This window comes from Pollicipes pollicipes, unplaced genomic scaffold, assembly GCF_011947565.3.
Source record: "Pollicipes pollicipes isolate AB1234 unplaced genomic scaffold, Ppol_2.1 Scaffold_4002;HRSCAF=4701_pilon_pilon_pilon, whole genome shotgun sequence".
Taxonomy (NCBI): Eukaryota; Metazoa; Arthropoda; class Thecostraca; order Pollicipedomorpha; family Pollicipedidae; genus Pollicipes; species Pollicipes pollicipes.
In genome coordinates this window covers 39,773,088-39,791,906 of record NW_023596420.1, presented here as the reverse complement: position 1 = coordinate 39,791,906, position 18,819 = coordinate 39,773,088, and the positions used below count along the sequence as shown (strand labels likewise).

General features: G+C 55.1%; 1 protein-coding gene across 1 annotated transcript in view; it reads right to left on the bottom strand.

The window, feature by feature from the left end:
• Window positions 1–18,819, bottom strand: part of LOC119094487 (uncharacterized) — a 50,709-nt gene that overhangs the window by 19,012 nt on the left and 12,878 nt on the right. The window contains exons 2-6 of the mRNA XM_037217545.1: window positions 17,323–17,523; window positions 7,039–7,167; window positions 5,994–6,146; window positions 1,347–1,658; window positions 40–258 (exon numbers count right to left, since the gene is read on the bottom strand). Coding sequence (XP_037073440.1) covers window positions 40–258; window positions 1,347–1,658; window positions 5,994–6,146; window positions 7,039–7,167; window positions 17,323–17,523 — 1,014 coding nt within the window. The remainder of the gene's footprint in view (window positions 1–39; window positions 259–1,346; window positions 1,659–5,993; window positions 6,147–7,038; window positions 7,168–17,322; window positions 17,524–18,819) is intronic.

Genomic DNA, 18,819 nt, shown 5'->3' with positions numbered 1-18,819 from the left:
CCTCCGGTACTGCTGACGACGCACACCAGCTGGACTGACCTCCGGTGCTGCTGACGGCGCACACCAGCTGGACGCAGCACTCGGGGTCGTCGATGTCGGGCCGCTCCGAGCAGGCCTTGTCGGTGACCGTGCCGCGCGTGAACGAGCACCGAGGCCGGCACGAGGGCTGGTTGGGGCCGCCACACACACACGTCGACTGGCAGCCCATGTGGTACGTCTCACCGATCGCGTGTGAACTTGTGTTGGTCACGCAGCCGGCTGCGGGAGGGAGGGGGGGGGGGGGGCGTTAGCAGGTCAGGTGGTCCGGACAGGGAAGTCAGAAGGTCAGGTGGACAGTGTAAGGTCATCAGCAGGACATCTGTCTGGGAGAAACTGGGGAAGAGGACGTCAGCAGGTTGGATACCCGCTTAAGGAGTGGGTTCTGCAGGGTTGAACAGTTGGTATCACACAACTCGCTGCATATCAAGTGCTTGCTTTAATCGACCCTGACAATCGTTAAAACATGAGTACGCTGCAAACACAGAATGTTTGCACGAGCAACGAAGCAAAGCCGGCTCGCCCACACCAACGAAGTGGCTGTCATGAGAGCAGCAAACTTGCAGCACAGCAGATATTGGAGGCAATGCACTAATCTAGCATTGTTCCCGGTTTCTGTGAAGCATGGACACGTAAAAACGTCACCGCCAGAGTGGGAATTTCCTTGTGCTCATTGAGGCAGCACTGCGGCACAGGCAAATTGTGGCTGTTACACTTCGAGTTTTGTCGGACGGACACGACCCAAATGCATCTTTGAACGACGACTAGTATGCATGGTGCTATCGGTGCATGGTGCATGGCGCAAGACGCGACTCAGCGATTGTTCAGAATTGACAATTAAGAAAGCAAACCGAAACGATAAAGACGCGAAGAGTCACCAGCCTACCCCAGCAATATCCAACTTTGAGATCACAGTACTGACACGACAACATGGATGTGTCGCTTTTTACAGTGATCGCTTGCTGCTGTAGAGATACCGTTCCTCAGTGGTAACGATGGAACAGTTTGATAAAGACCAGTCGGGTGGGTCTGTTTCAGTGGGTCATGCCCCTGCTTCCTGCTGCTTATTAGATGCAGCTATTTCCGGGCTCACAACAGCCAGACCGCGAGCCGCTATCACACCGACCGATCGCATGCTCACGGGGCGTGGACGCAAGCCATCGCACCAGCAGACGGATGCTACGAGTTGTTCAAATCCAGCACGACGTCGGCATCCACGGAAGACCACACCAGACATGCCCCCACCATCGACCATGAGCCATCCCCGCCTCACAGCGAGCAGGCGCCGAGAACGAGTCGGCCCCACTCACGCCTGGTGTCCACGCGCAGACTGCGCGAGCCGTCGCGCCCCGTCCAGGTGAACCGGTAGCCGGTGCCGGGCTGGAGGCCGGTGACGGTCAGCTCCCGGCCGTCCTCGGCGCCGGCGACGACCACCGGCGGCCGGCCGTCGGTGCGGTACTCCAGCCGGCCGCCGCCGCCCGGCAGCTGCAGCCGCGTGCTGTTGTGCGTGATCGCCAGCGGCAGCAGGTCGCGCGGCGCTCCGTTGTCGTCGACGGCCCCCGCGTCGGCGCCGACGGTCGTCGCCGGCGGCGCGGCGGTGGTGCTCGGCTCGGCACCCGCCTCTGGAACAGCCGCGGCCGTCAAACGTTAGCCGCTGTCGGTGCCGCGGCTCACAGGCGGCGGCAGTGCGGGAGATGGGCGCAGGCCGAGCGCAACTCAGTCATTGACAGCAAACAAGGCAGTAGATAACGCCTTCTCTCGGAGCGGGAGAGATGCGGCCGATAGCGTTCGAGCCGTGCTCATGGTAATACAGAACCGAGGCGAGAAGGGGATGAGGGCGGTGTGAGCCGCGGACAAAGCCCAGAATGGAGATCGGATCAAGGAGGGCGTAAATCTTCTCAGAAACAAAGGGTGATCACAAGCATTAGCGGGAAGAGACCTAACAAGCGTGCAAGGATGTTTATCGTATCACGGTGGCTACGAGAATATAATGTTCGTGTCCAGATCAGTCATACAATACCTAACAATTAGCAGTTTCCAAAAATGCGTAATTAAAATGTCTAAGTTAGCAGGGACAAGTGATAACTATTCCCATAAAGCTCATAACCATATTAATTATCTGTGAAGGATATTATATGAATTTCGCTCAAGGACAGCTTGTGAGTAGCTGGTAGCAGAGTAACGGCCTTTGAGATGGCAAAGAGTGATACTTCCAACACTTGCTTGGCAGTATGTTTATAGGCTATAATAAATATGTTAGGTCGCTTGTTCGATAGAGAGCGGTTGAAACTCGTTGTTGCATTCCATCCTGCCGCGACACCGCTGCTGAGTGACGTCACGGTGAGCTGACGCGACACAAGCTGGCGGTGAGACGCCGGAGCAGTCGGAAGTCCAAACCGTGAGGGTGGGACAATGGAACGGCGCGGCAGCGCGACGAAGGAACCGTCGGGCGGTGGCGCGGCGGACCGGTGGCCGGCGGTGAGGCGGTACCACCGGTGCTGGTGGGTCGGTGCGGCGGCGGACGGTGGTCGGCGGTGAGGCGGTACCACCGGTGCCGGTGGGTCGGTGCGGCGGTGGACGGTGGTCGGCGGTGAGGCGGTACCACCGGTGCCGGTGGGTCGGTGCGGCGGTGGACGGCGGCGGGGCGGTGGGACGGCACTACCGGTGTCGGTGGGTCGGTGCGGCGAGGGACGGCGGCGCGGCGGACCGGTGGCCGGCGGTGAGGCGGTACCACCGGTGCTGGTGGGTCGGTGCGGCGGCGGACGGTGGTCGGCGGTGAGGCGGCACCACCGGTGCCGGTGGGTCGGTGCGGCGGCGGACGGTGGTCGGCGGTGAGGCGGCACCACCGGTGCCGGTGGGTCGGTGCGGCGAGGGACGGCGGCGCGGCGGACGGTGGCCGGCGGTGAGGCGGCACCACCGGTGCCGGTGGGTCAGTGCGGCGGTGGACGGCGGCGGGGCAGCCCCTGACCGCCTTGATCGAATGATTATGCGCCGCGCCGCCGCCGAAAAAGCCACCGGCCGCGCCGCGCCGGCAGGCGGCCAGCGGAGCGAAAATGGGGGCAGTGCCGGAGGTTTTTATCGCGGCACCGTCTCTTGGCGGGAGGCGGTGGAGGTTTTTGTCGTCCTGGGCGGTGGTTTCAGGGGTGCTCCGGTACTGCCAGGGCCGCGGACGACCGGGAGGAGTCGAGCGGAGTGGACAGTGGAAGGCTCCTTCTGGCCTGTGACGGGTCAGGGCAGCCCTGCCGGCGTTGCGCCCGCCGGGTTTGTGGAATCGGTGGTCTAGGCGACCTGTTTATCAGCTTTGCTTAGATGTACGTGAGTTCAGCTGTTACTGGGGGCCACACCTAGTGGCTAACGACCAACAGATTAAATAAGACTGAGCTAAACTATCATTGTACTGAAGAAATTACAACGTGTTCCACATGGCTGTTGAAATGGCTGTCATTCGCGGCTGTTGAAAAATCAGTAGTATGAATCACAACCTTTGCCAATCATCGCTACGCTGAAGAACCTCGTCGCAGCGCATGCCCACCAATGCTGTGTTTCCTCATGATACCCCGGACAGTTAATTGATCCCTGCCGTGTAGTTTCTCCTCGGCGCACTGACACTGTGCCAACAAAAGCCGCATTTTACATCGTCGGCTGCGAGCTGTACAGCTTGCTGATGGTCTGCCGGTCCGTCAGCTGGCGGATTGCCATCACCTCGGCCACTTGTCACGCCGCTGAAGCGATGACCACCTGGTGCTGGGAGCCCTCGAGCGGCACTGACGCCGGCCGAGGGGCCTCTCGGTCCGCGCGGCGCACAGCAGCTCTGAATCTTTTCTACCTACTCACGAGAGTAGCGAGGTCACGAGAGGAGCAGCTCGTTTTTTGCTACCACAGGGTGGGAGAGCCAAGCGCGAGGAGCCGAGCAGAGTCGAACTGCATGCAAGACGTCGACAACACTGCATTGGAAGCCGCGCTTGAGAGCGCCAACTAGACAGTATGCGCTGCGCCAACAGCATTTACACTTGATGACAAGGTTTCATCTGTGACATCCCCTCATCCATTCAGTACGCTGTACCAGCCATGGTGTTTGTGCGGGGAGAACTCGATGTAATCTAGATCTTGGGCGTAGTATCGCCAAGTAAACATCATGTATCAAAGTAGGATGTGATTGATGCTGTAATCCTCAGCAGAGTCCAAAGAGCTTGGCACAGTTGGCTCAGACTGGAGTGGATGTACGGATCGGCCGGGATCAAGTGGATCAGGATCAGGTAGATTGGCCAGAATCAGGTGGATCAGGATCAGGTTGGTTGGCCGTGATCAGGTGGATCAGGATCAGGTGGATTGGCCGGGATCAGGTGGATCAGGATCACATGGATTGGCCAAGGTCAAGTGGATCAGGATCAGGTGGATTGACCGGGATCAGGTGGATCAGGATTAGGTGGGTTGGTCAGGATCAGGTGTATCAGGCTCAGGTGGATCGGCCGGGATCAGGTGGATCAAGATCAGGTAGGTTAGCCAGGATCAGGCCAGTTTGCCGGGATCAGATGCATCGGGCGAAATGGATTGGTCTGAATCAGACGCATCAGGTAAAATGGATCGGGCAGGATCAAACTAAACGCTCATTGCGAAAGTTACTGGCGAGAACCGGGCAAGCATGAAACGCCAGCGACATGTTAACGATGAAACATTTTAAAGAAAATGTCACGTTTAATTCCGTAAAACATCTATAGAAAACGAGAGAAATATTTGACCAGTGACGGCAGAACAGATCACACCACGGCTGCAATATCCATTTTCTTGGGTAAGGACGGGTTTTGCTAGCTGGACTAGCTGGATAGCTAGCTTTTGCTAGCCAGCCTGAGAATCAGATTCGTCTATCTCCGAGAACGAATAGGGCACATGAAATGAAGGGTCACACGCCTTCCACGGAGCGCTGCAGTAAAACCCGACGCAATCGGTCATTGATTTTGCACCGTCCAGAAGCCACCTAAATTTTCCGCCTCTTATAACAGCATGAATAACCTTGCGTGCTGACACGGCTAACCGCGGAATTGTGGAAAGACGGTTTGCCATTCTCCCCTCCCTCTGGAATCCACGCAATGATGCTTCATTAACGTGGGCTGCAGCGAATCCACAAACAATGAGGCAAGATTCAACGGTAAGGATTGTTCCAGCTGTGCAAAAACTCATTGTATACGCTCACACGTTTTCCGGGACGTTGCAACATTTAAACTACCGTCTGTGGTCTGTGCTCTTAAACAAAGGTGAAAGGCGGGGCAATATGCCAGATGCAGCTCAAACACTATCTGCAGGCTCAACAAACCACTCCGACCTTTTGCGTGCATTTGTTCTCTTCCTAGGATGTGTGGTCTATTGCATGCTAGCAAGATACGAGAGACTTTCGGTCGGTTAGAGGGTTCCTAGTTTCCTCTCAATGTAATGCATTTAAAGGTGTGTATCTACTCTGAACGTGTTTTCTAGGCGTGTAGCAAGCTTGAAAACTCCATTTAGCCGTTTTTCACATATTTTCCCCAAATATCGTACGTCTAAAGGTTTTATTTAAGTCATAACCGCGAAAAACAATGCTGGCAAAGTTCATCATAAACGGCAAAGGTGAGCAGAGAGGCGTTAGATGTATATCCCTTGGCAAACACTGAGGGAAAGCAATTTGAGCAGCAGTTGAGCGCTAAGGGTAACGTTCTCTTCTTTAATAACACAACCGACGGCACCCATTCACTCATGATTTCCAGGCAAACAGCACACCACACGACAAACGAAGACTAAAACCTTTCTCGTCAAACGTTAAGTCTTAAGATCGCCTTCATCATCGTAAATTGGTGACCATGTTGGCTATTGACATGTGAGATGAATAATTTATGAGGTCAGAGCTGCCTGCAGACTTTTCATAACAAACCCCAAGCGCAGCACGTTCGAGACGTTCCGGCGTTCGCACGTCATCGCCAGCTCACCCGTCGTCGTCGACGCTGCCTTGGCAGAACCGGCGCCAGCCGGTGGCGACGCGGCGTCGGTGCAGACGACGTTGACGCAGCAGGCGTTGCCGGCGGCGCTACTCAGCTCCACGCAGGACGGGTCGTCGCTGAACGAGCCAGATGTGTAGGAGCCTGCGCAGTACGAAGACTGCAGCGTGACACAAGGGACGAGCCCAGACGGAGACGGCGACGCTCAGGTGGGGGCGAGCACCGGCAGGGAGCGGACGTGCAGGAAGCTGCTGCTTTTCAGGTTTTTTCCTCCTCCAATGCATGCTGATAAATGCAAACATTTAACTTCACGCTCAGGTTTTGGGGAGCTTTGCGACGTAAACGGCGCTGGGAATTTGCCGCTGGAATTTGGTAACACGCAATGACCGGTGGGCAGCGGTTGTGTCACGATATTTTCGAAGCCGGTGAGAAAGGCAGGGTGCTGAACGCGTGCTGCTGCCACAGGAGACCACACAGAGAAGTGAGTGATGCGTATCAAGAAAGGCACCAGATGAGCTCTAAACGCTGACCGGAATCCCAGTCGCGGTCGCGGACGCTCGTTGGGATACGGATTGGTGGCGCTTTAATCATCTGCCAACTGCCATTTGCATATGCTCAGAATATCGATGCATTTATTCATGGCGCCATGCGAGAAAGAACGAGGGTAACGAATGCATCTACACGCGGGTAGACCAGCAATTCCCCGTGGAGATAAAGCACAAACACAACGCATGAGCGTGCTTTAACTCATTCAGAATATCAAGATAATATTTTCCAGAATCATTCATCGTCCTACATTTTAAGATTAAGTTGACAGCGTGACGTCAGTTATTTTTGACTGACACTTGAGCACGTCAGTTAATTTCGATACACCATAACGGGTCTAACTTGACATACACCCACCATGCAAAGGCAAGAGAAGCCCCACAGGTGGGAAAGGGTAATACAACGGAGATAGGAACTGTTTCGCAACGCGCTGCAAGACAGAAGCACCATGAGCACGGTTCAGTTGCAATAGCCTAAGCTCGGCACGTACCCGGCGGACATTCTGTCTTGGTGCAGTTGAACTTGCCGGACGGTTGGCACGTGCAGGTCTCCTGGCAGTCCTTCCTGGACACCTGCTGACCAACGGCCACTCGCTGGCCGTCCAGGTCCTTGCACCCACCTGCAGACGGGGCGGTGGAGTGAAGGTCAAAATCACATGACGTGAGTGGGATGCTGTGTGTTAGGTGGTTGTTTTGCTGGGGTGTGAAGTGATATCCGGATAGCTGAAGATTTGCCTGATACCTAAATATGCCGATTTGTAAGGTGTATAACAAAGCGTTTTGTTTTAACGCTTTGTTTAGAGAAAATGTGACCAGTTTATGCTGAGTAGACTTTTTTCCATAGCAAATTTTCCATTTGCATCCAGTTATTTTCCATACATTTTAAGTCGGTCAAACTTTGTCGTGTTTGGTGACAAACATCACAAGTCTAATTTTACGACAGAAATCAGCTGATTCCATCAACACATGTCCATTGTTCCGTGAAAAAGGCCGATATCATCATGCAACCAGACCCATGCCCCGATTCGTGCAACATCGAACACACTGACCGCAGAGAATCTGTCGCCCCGCCTCCTGCGACCCCGTGCGCGGCTACAGCCACCGCCGCGGCCCGGCGCGGCACGCTCGGCGCCTCCCCTGGCACGCGACACCGGCCCGGCTTTCCTCGGGGTCACGTTGTTGCCCGGCCGGCAGGCGGCTGGCCGGCCAACAGCACGGGTGAAAACCAGTCCCACCGCCGCCGCTGCCGCCGCCGCCGCCGCCGCCACCGCCGCTGTCGCCGCCGCCGTCGCCGCCGCCGTGGCCCGTGCAGCGCGCGGCGAGCCTGCTGGGCTGTGATCGGGGTCGCGCGAAAGCCATCCGACCGGTTGCAGCCTTCCGGTCGGCCACTGCCACGGGGCAAGGCGACCGCCTGTGCCAGAAAGGAGTGGTTGGGCCGGGCCCGGTTGCGGCCTGACCCAGTAATAGGTCATGGGGCCGATGGTGGGCATGGATACGACAAGCTTGGCTTTCGGAAGATTGTATGGGAAGGGAAGTGAGCGGGACGTTTCATCGTCACGCGAGAGCGAGGTTTTACAAAATGTCAGCGATTACGAAACGCTCGGAGTTTTTGCTTGTTTCCACACGGGGAGCTGCCCTTTCGAACGAGCGGACTTCAGGACTTCGGGCGCAGCTCTGGGTTACCGCACGGAGACAAAGTATGTGACGTGGTTCGTCCAGGATTACAGTACGAGGCGAGGTGTCAGACATGCTTTGTTCCGTCTGCTGCGCGAAGATATGGTGTTTGGCTGGTTTCGTCACCTGTTCTTAACGTTAAACCGCTTAACGTCCAAAATGGGGCGTCTGTTCTACTAGGCCTTCTTGCTCCCCCTCCCCCCCCCCCCCTCAGACATCAGCCTCTCACCTATGGTCGAGCAGTTCCATCTTTGGGTGAAATTGTCTGAGCGTGGGCTAGCACGAACATATATGAAATATCTCAGTAATAACGTCACCATCCAAGGGGTTGATATGTGCCCCGGTCACACCGGTTTCCCCGGCATGTGGGTGTGCCTTCGGCAAGGTTAAAGGAAAGTTGCTTTCAATCGGGTACAATCTTATCTGATCATGAATGTTGACGTTTCCTCAAATATCCTTCCAGATCATGCCGAAAATATCCATGGCCGCACTGAGTCGAATTGCGGATAAATGAGGCACGACAGCGTGATGCGGTAATCTCTCACCTACTTCAGTGTGCTATACCATACAAGTATAACGAATGTTCTTGGCCCTAAACACATCAACCATTCCTTCACAGTGAGTAGCAAATGCTCCTCTACGGCCTTGGCTTTAAAGGAAGCGTTTCATGCACCTCATGGGCTGCCACCTGTCATTAGATCACTCTCACGCCGCGATCAAAGGTCAACAGACGATGGCGTGTAATGACAAGGACATTTGGGCAAGCATTGGCAATGGAAGCGTTCACATGTGACATGGTCCCACCCATCACATCAAGCTGATGGATTCGGTGATCAACCGTCCCTATGCAAAGCCGGCCATGAGTGCAGTTAGGTCAGTCGTTGTTACAATACAGTACAATTGTTACAATACAAAGGAGTAGACAGCTAGTAAGCGTGTGTTGAAAACGTTTGTGAGACGATGTGTTCACGACATTCCAGATAAGTTGATCAGACTACGTACGCATGACCAAGAACTGTCTTGGTCCAATTCTAGACGTGCGTGCATGATGCCTCACATGCGTGCAACAGCCCAATAGGTACCAACATATAAAGCAGTACGTCATGCACAGAGCACAAGCAGCTTGTTTCGCCCTGCATGCGAACAACCATCGCACTCTACAACATAGTGAGACTGTTTTGGCACAACTGCTCTGTTGGATCACTGTGACTCCAAAGACCATGGCTTACAGCGCCTGAAACAGAACACCAGCTTAAACCGGCACAAATGATCTGAACAAATAGCCGGCCCTTCATGTGGAATGCGGAGATGTTATGCCCCGAGCCTAATATATGGCTGGCCACTCCGCCTGCAAAGTGTTTATAAAGACCTCAAAGCCTGCACCATGCTGTCGAAAACTATAACAAAGGGAACGCTATTGAGCCGGGAATCTCGGCATAATTCATTAAAGGCGTTAGACTGACGGGAAGCCATTTTTGTACTTGTCAGCACCCCAAAATCAACTCCCGTCACCCGTACCTGAATGCTTTCGGGTGCGAGCAAGAACACACGAGGACCGCGGGCCGGGAGCACGTATTTCCCCCCGGAACCGCATTACTTCCGATGGACGCATTTTCCCACGATGACTGTGTAGCGTGACGGCATTGACGGCCTTCCCATCAGCACCAAGAACAGAAGCCGTCATTTCTACACTCCTCGGCGTCGCTTAGTGGGTTGGAGGCGACCCGGGACGGTGATGGAGCAGCTGCCTGTGCCACAGGTGTGGTGCGTCGCCACGTCACGAAGCAGCAAGAAAATTTCGATGAGATCAAACATCCTGATATTCTCAAGCACATATGTTAAAGCGCTGTCATCTCTAAGGACGGCGACATGTTTGTAAGTTTTCCGACCCCACAACGAGGTCAGATGTACTGTGGGAAGACCGTATGCAATCGTGACCGCCCATCGCGACTGGCAGATCGCAGACGTGAGACGTAAACGAGGCGTCCTTGAGAAGACGGATATCATCATTTATCTCACGTGATGAGCAGGAAATACATTTTTAACGCTGCACACTTCGTCGACCTCCCAGATTTTGCCTCAGTTTATTGCGTGCCAGTGGTGGTGGTTCCAGCAAGGCGCAAATAACCTCTGCATTTGACGCGCCTCTACAACCCGATTGCTAGCGTGGTGATTTCAAGAAGATGAAAGGCAACGGCCAAAGACCACTTTAAGAAAGGACCCGCCATCTTGCCATTTGCCCCTTTGTTACGCAGATGATGACGTCACCACGTTGCAAATGTGTCATGCGCCACCGCAAGCTGTGTAAGAAGCAAGAAACTATATAATGCTATCCAGGGGGCTTAGTGCAGCAGCGTCATTTTAATCCAGCACGTGGTCGTCCTTGGGCGGTGTGTGATAACAAACCGCTCGATTCGCTTGTTGTTGGTCTGAGACTGATCTCCTTCCCCTCCCCCTCCCCCTCCCCCTCCCCCTCCCCTGCCACCGGTCGTTTGGGTGCCCGAGCAGGGCAGAAATCTGGACACCATTGCTGTTCGACGAGACGGCGGCCCCACTGTCAAAGCTGGAGGCCCGGTTGCGCGGAGCATGTATCAATGCTCCTTGTTCAGCATGAAGCCATGGGTAATACAGGGGTTCATGTCGGCGTCGCCTCATCGAAGCAACAGTCATTCTGACAAAATATGGCGTGGGTTCGAACCCCACCGTATTCTTCCTTTTCCGGAACTACCAGTCTTCCGCAGATAGCGCTGTCATGCCTCGGGCGGCTCGCTTGTAGCCTGCAACTCCCTAAAACTCGCTCAGCGCCTATGGAGCAAATACCCGGCATTGATGGACATTACACTTGGGCGGTGAGGTCACCACAAAGCCCAGCCCACCAAGAGGTGCGCTGGGCTTTGCATGGAGGCTAAACCGAACCAACGTTCCCTACAAATATATGAAAGTAATGAGGGTACAGCACAACTTGAACAAGGTGCAAGGACATACTACAATATCGTTACATCAAGTCACGAATTATACATATGTCACGATGGGGTATGACTGCCAGCACACGACGGCTAAAGAAAGTAAATTATTCCCGTTATAGTTAATCGATTGGAAAATGACAACTCAACACTAATATTTTTTCGTCAAGTACATGTCCGAGGCAAAACGCAAAAACCATTAAATCCAATCGGAAGCACTCTCCAGCTTACGCTCGCAAAAGACAGAAGGAAGTCGCTCGTCGAAATAGTTTACTTTAACACCGACACCGACCCACTTACCCCAGGGATTCGGAAGCAAGGAGATCTAGGAGAGCCAGGAGATCTAGCAGGCCTACTCTGACCGAACTCGAGAGCAAAGTGCCGAGATGAAGCTATCGGGGTTACAGAGTGTAATTTACATTACCTCAAAGGTTGTAGGGTTCTTCTTAATAAAAGTCAGCCTTGAGGCCATGTGCATAATTCAGACGTATGGACATACATCGTACGACAACCACTTGTCCAAAGGCACAATCCATGAATTCTGATATCGATATGAGATATTCTGATAAGAGGCTTGTTTGCTCGGATTTATGCGAGACACATGTCAGAAGGGCTTCCGAGAACCGTAAATGGCCAGCGAATGTCGTCTCATTGTTTGAAAGACTGGCAGACGCTGAACGTGCTGCGATCCAAATCAATGAAACTCACAGATTATTGCTGTTGCATGTCACGACATTAAGCCGGTTACGTCATCCCGTCATCATCCGGCACGATCCAGATTTAGAGAGGAGACAAGCATAGCTGCTCTCGACATCAAGTGAAATCGGTTTGTCTGATTGTCCGCTTTGGCAGTCACTTGCCAAGTAAGGACATCTGACCGACGCCAAAGTCGATCTCATGACACGTGTAACAGATCACCGGTAGCCCAGCCTCGTCACCTGCCTGCAGCCGGCGACCGTGCGGCCGTCCAGCCGCCGACGGGACTAGCTCCGCGTGGGACAGCCCCCGCCATCGATCTCGCCGCCTCGTCGCCAGATCTCCGCCGGGCGAAACGGCCGCCCGCCAGTGGGGTAATCGGCCGCCGACTGCAGCCAATCGGAGAGTCGAGACGAGAAAGCTGCGCTTCCTGTATGCAGCAGGCGGCGTGCATTGGGCGGGAGAGAGGAAGCATAACCTCGGGCCCGATAGATGGCCGGGAGCCAACAGAGGCCCGGGAGCCGACAGAGGCCCGGGAGCCGACAGAGGCCTGGAAGCCGGCAGAGGTCCGGGAGCCGACAGAGGCCCGGGAGCCGACAGAGGCCTGGAAGCCGACGGAGGCACGGGAGCTGACGGAGTCTCGGGGACGGCAAGGGCACGGAAGGGGACAGAGGCTTGGGAGGCGACAGGGACTTGGGAGGCGACAGAGACTCAGGAGGTGACAGGGGCTTGGGAGGTGACAGAGGCTCTGGAGGTGACGGAGGCTGGGGAGGCGTCAGAGGCTCGGGAGGAGACGGAGGCTTGGGGGACTACAGAGGCCTGGGAGGCGACAGAGGCTCGGGAGGTGACAGGGGCTTACAGATAACTGGGAGCTGATAGAGACTCAGATGTCGACAGAGGCTCGGGGGCCACGGGTGGTCAGAGAGCCGGAACCATCCTGGAGCCATCATCACCCCAGAACCAACGGAGGCATTCCAGAGGCCACGGGGGCTCAGGATGCGCAGCCCTTTGTGTGGACTTCGCTCTTAATGGCGCAGCCCAGTCCGCTTATGGATGCCGCCTGCCGGCTCTTCGGTGAGATATCGCCTCCCCCCCCCCCCCCCCTGATCGCCAGCACGGCTCTGTGGTCCAGCCCACCGGCCGATCGTGAGCGGGAGGCCTGGGCGCGAGCACTGCGCGGCTCGTCCGCCTATGGGACGCCCCATCCACCACACCCGCGAATCTGTCACGGACCAAGGTCGGCCGCGCTGCGCCGCCCGCCGAGATAGGGAGGCCGCCGGCCGCCGTGGACACTCGTTAATATCCCGCCTGACCGGTGGGCAGCTGGAACGGGCAGCCGCCCGGGCTGGACAGGCGCACCGCCGGCGCTCGCCGCCGCCCACCGCGGGCCCACGCGCCGCCGCGGCGCGGAGCTCGGCTGAGCCGGCCGGCCGGACGCGCGCCGCCGTCTGCCGGTGCGGAGCGTGCGCCGCCCGTGCACGCGCCGGGAGAAAGCGGCCGGCACCTGCACGACTCGGCGCAACAGCAGGAGGTCGGGCCGCGCACGAGGGGGATGCGAGGCGCCCCGCCCCTCTCGCGCCAAAACGTCCCGCTCAGAGAAGTCCCAGTCATTCCAGTTGCGTTTGATCTCGGCCCCGAGCCAGAGCCGGCCGGCGGCCGTTGGGGTCTGCACGCGGTCCGCCCCGGCCGTTGGGACCTGCTCGCGGCCCGTGCGGCCGCGGTAGCCGGCCGGCGCTGCCTGGCGGCGAGCCTTGAACTTGTCCGCGCCGCCGCCGCCGCCTGGCACAGCGGGGGCGCGCGCCGACGTCCGGGTGGCGGGAACGCGGCGCGCGCGGGTCTGGCGCGCCAACGTGCGTTTCAAGCTCATTGGCTGGCAGCTGGGGTATTCTGAGAACTGGCTCTGGGATCGGAGAGGACGTGGGCTGTTCGAAAAAAGTTGCACGTTACTAGAAGAAGCTTAACTGACAATGAGCACGATTTAGTCACGGCATTCTAGGCGAAAAACATACTGCCGGGGCTGAACGGCTGTCGGCTGGGATATGTCCGCTTCTAGTAACCACAACCACACAACACTGTTCTTACAGTACCTGAACAAGGCCGGCTTGACAGACGTGGGAGGTTGGAAGGTATTCCTCCCCGCTTCCAAGCGCGGCGCACCTCCCACCCTGTAATTCATTTAATGCCGAGGGCCTCCAGATGCAAGGCAAGCACGGCACTGTAATGTCGACAACGGCGTATGCCGTTCATCTCCTTTCACAAGTGCCAGGGTCTTTGTCCTACTCACACTGGACCGACGTGCATCCTTTGTTCAGCGCTTCAACACGAAGCGGACCATCAGTGGACGCACGATGCGAGATGAATGGCCGGAGCCCACAAGCTCGTTCAGTGCAGCCCGCACTATCCCCACCTCACGGCGGTTGACGTGATGGCGCTGCACAACCAGCGCCGGCTTCAGTAAAGCCGACCCCAGAGCTGAACCAACTCGCGAGCGCAGGGTTGTGAATGGGTTGCCCGATGGGTTGCCAGGGCGCGCAGGGCTGCCCGCTGTGAAGACCTCGCGCGGCACGCTATCTTAGACGGATTGCGCGGTTTTCCTTCATGGAGTGAAATGCGGTCTTATGCGTTTATTTCGGCTGCAAATGCGTCAGAGCACGTAAAATCTACGTCACTCCTAACAAAATCTGTTATCTTGATAGGTATTTATCTCAAAACATAGGCAGTTGACAAACCTTGTTCTTGACTTGACTGGAATCGTTCGTTGGCGCACGCCAAGGAGGAATATAACTTCACGCCAGTGCTATAATTCATATTCATGTTTCATGCGGACATGGCTTTGCTATGGATGAATCCGAAGCATTTACGCCATTATTGACCTATCCACCTAAACCCACGCATGCTGTAAGGAAACTTACGCTCCATGTAAGGTGTGTTTGCGAAGGAACGGACGAAAAACCAAACCCGTAATACCTGCTGATCGGCGTGAAGGCTCGCGTTTGACTCCGAAAGGAGGCCGTCAGTCAAATTAGCATTGAGTCAAAGTGGAATCAATTTATTTCTTGATATGTGTTAGAGGAAATACGACGCAAGTCTTGCGTATGAAACAATGATCGGTTACCCGAACAAAATACGCATGGAGGAAATGTGTGATCGTCTCATTCTGATAGCTCTTGTATACACAGCAGCGTTAGGCATATGTTATCTTCCTAACGAGAATGCGTCTTACAAGATTTGTATGTAACTCATGAAACAATTGGTCTTATAAACAAATGACAACGGAATTGGATCCGCTGAAACTGAATCCTGAATGGAGCCTACCTCTTTGAGTCGGAATCGGGGTCGACCCAGAATCGTGTTATGCCATTAGGAGCCAGAACCGGAATTAGTAAACTCCCTGGAATTTTGCTATTCCACGACATGCTGAAGTGTCAAGCGCAGCAAGTCTAATTTTGTGTAGTACATGGGTAAATAATGGTAAGAAAATCTTCCTAGTGGCAAATCGTCACGGATCAGGTGATTCCCCTACGTAATACGACCAACTGGACACCGCACGACAGGTGGACCCACAAGCTGGTGCAAGGCTTGTTCCTGGGCGCTAAGGACCTGTTCTAGAGCGCAGCAATCGAGTTGGTTTCATGATGAAGTATCCATTCAAAAATTATTTTAGGGTAGACCAAATTCTACTTTAATTTAGAAATGCATACTTAGGTGGATGTTTGGCGGGTGAAGCATGCGCAAACGCTAACCTGCATTGAGGGTTGGGAAAATATCGGTTTAAGGGGAGAAGTCAACGTCGAAGGCTAGCGCAGGGAATGCCATGTTTTTGCTATGAGTGCAAATACTCCAGTTACAGTGCCGGGCCTCGCGCGAGCGATTTGGCCGAGTACACGGTTACAAGAAAGTGGACTTTTCTGTGGAGCGTCACCAAGTATCTCGTATTCCCTGCCCCCCTCCCCCCCCGCCCATTTTAGTGTTCTTGTACCTCGGCACAATTTCTTTTGCAACATCGACCCTTGCCACTCCGACACACCAGCGATGTGCAAGAATTGCACAGATTGCATCGACATCCCATCAGGGCGAGGTTTGACTTAGCCTTAAATTGACAATGAGTTCTTTTGGGAAAAAAGTTATGTTTTTCAAACATTGGCTGCCGATCTCGGTATCTGAGTACCCGCCGAGCCCAAATACTCATTCAAACGCATGAGCGTCCCGCATTCTAATGTCCAGCTCTAACCCGGCTCACCAGTGACGAGGCGCCTGAGTCATTGCCGGAAACACCGGCCGAACAATGAGACTCACGCCGCTGGCAGGTGTTGGGGTACCACGCTTGAAACGTTCACTCCTGCTGCCGAGCGAGTACTAATGTGTTGCAGCCCGCCCCAGTAGGTACTGCCGAGCGCAAATTCGTGCTAATACAGTGAGAGCTCCCTCTTGATGCGGGCAGCGTCTAACGCTGAAACGGACGCAGGCAACATCACTGCACAGGGTTTAATTATGGGAAATGGTAAATCGCTTATTTCGACGGTATCGAAGCCCTCAAAAGATAGCTCTGACTTGTACCTTTTGAAATTTTGAGTCACGTGCCAGATTGTTCTTCTGATGGAGGTCATATTCCATAGGCAAGGCTGGACCACAAAAAAGAGCAGAGTGCAAAGCACGTAGCTGTGGCTGGCATCGTAACAACACGGGATGCCACAAACTCACCGAAAGACATCTGGGCAACCTTCAAGATTTGTTGCAATTCAGAAGGCTTTTTGCCGTTCAAAAGCAGTGGCCGGTTCCTGGAGCCGCGCTACAATGACAAGCTCGCTCTGATTCCCATTCCCAGCAGATGCTGCAATTTGATATCCCAATCGCCTACCCATCCCAGGAGGCTGTGGGGAGGCAGATCACCGGCGCTGATCCCATCGCGCTGGCGCTTGCAGCTGGTGCTCGATGCCTCTTTCCATTGCAATCGTTGCTCGCCAGTGGCGTCAGCTCAAGTGACCTGCCTGCCTTAGGATTACCTCAAGGCTGTGGCTCTTTGCGGAAAAACCGAACTCATTGTGCTGGGATTGCACCAATTACATACATCGTCGGCTACATTAACGTGAACATGCCACCGGAATTTGCGCCGGTCATCTAACCCCAAAGGTTATGTCATTCACCTTGAACGAAGACATTACTCCAGGCTATCGACCCACCCATCTAGGTCATATTACTAACCTCTGACCTAGACATCTCCTTGGACTCCCGACCCTCCCCAGTCAGGTCACGAATCCCCTAACCCAGACCTCAACCTGGGCCCGGACCGGGCCCAGACCACATGACCGACCTCCGACGTGGGTCACCCCAAACGCCGGCCTGCGCCGCGCCACCCTCCTACACAGCCCACACAGACCTCCGACGGCGCTGGCCCGCGCCTCCGGCCGCACGCCCCGCGCCGTCGCCGGCTGCGCCGCTCACCTGGGGTGCAGGTCTTGCTCTGGGCGTCGAGTATGGCGCCCGGCGGGCACGTGCAGACGGGCCGGTGGCTGCGCACTTGGCACGCGCCGCCCTTCAGCAGGCCGCTGCAGTGGTCCAGGCTGCTGCACGGGTCCGAGCACAAGCCGCCCAGGCAGAACCGGTTGGACGCGCAGTCGCCATCCTTCTCGCACTTCTGCTGTTCTGCGGACGGCGGGGGGAGAGGGGCGTCAGACAGCGGCTGGGGCTGGCTGGGTCCGGTATGGAGTCCGGGGCGAGCTGGGGGTAACAGGCGGAGTTTGGGTTCAAAATGGGACGTTATGCCTAACATGGCTTACAAGTAGAAAAAGGTTGCCAAGCAACACGTACTCTCGTAAGTGTGCCACAACCTTGCTTTACGCCATATACGAAGGCTTGTGTTCGATTCTGCTTAATGGAAGCGATTTCATTTCAGACGCACAGCAGAGTGAGACGTTCCGGCTATCATCGATTCCGATTCAGACATGAGGCGATGCGGCTCGTTTTCAGGATTAACTGGGATGGGGCTGATTCCAACAAACAGCGTTTAGGAGTTGAGCCTGCCTACGGCGTATATCTGATTATAAGAGTGCCGTTTAAGATACCTAGCGTGTCATTTGTCGTACGTAAAGCGGCTATCAGAATGTTGTTGCTCGTGTTTTAACTTGAAGTGATGCATCAGCGATTGAAAAATGATTGTGATTGATTGATTGATTGATTGTGGTTGACCAAATTCCGACTCAGAGCAACGCCTGTCTTGAAAGACATCGATTCTACTTTGGCCCATCACAAATTTGGATGATTCCGGAGTCGACTCTGACTTCGCCCGTCGTGAAGCATAACACTTCGCATACGCGATATATGCTGTTTGTTATAGCGTCCATTTAACGCGGAAAATGAGCGCGAGGACATGTTCGTCAACGGCACTCCACCCTGCTAAGCAGCAGAGCAGCCCACTCCACTAACGAGGGCAACCAGTCGTCTGTTAAATATATCTTAGCAGGGTGCAAACAGCATTCTCATGAAGGCTGCAAACAACAAGAAGAGGCCGTTGCACCGTACTTGATCTGAGATGATCAGTAAAATAGTATAGGTCGCTCGAACCACACCGGCACATCAGCTGGGCGAGGTCTCGACGAGTCACAGCCGCGGCTGAAACCACAATCTTTTCAATGAGGAAAGAGGCAAGCGAAAATAATGACCCTGAAGTAGGCCATCGTTAAAAGTCTGTGCCGTCAGCTGGATAAATATGCGTGGTGACGTGTGCCTCAGCACACCTTAGCCCTACTGGCTGCGCACCTGCAGCTTTCTTCCGCCGGCATCGGCAAATGCCTCTTGCTCACTGCCATTTCGACCAACATCAGCCCCTCCCCAAACACACTCTCCCCGAACACCCCTCCCAAACACACTCTCCCCGAACACCCCTCCCCAAACACACTCTCCCCGAACACCCCTCCCCAAACACCCATTTCTCCCACATAT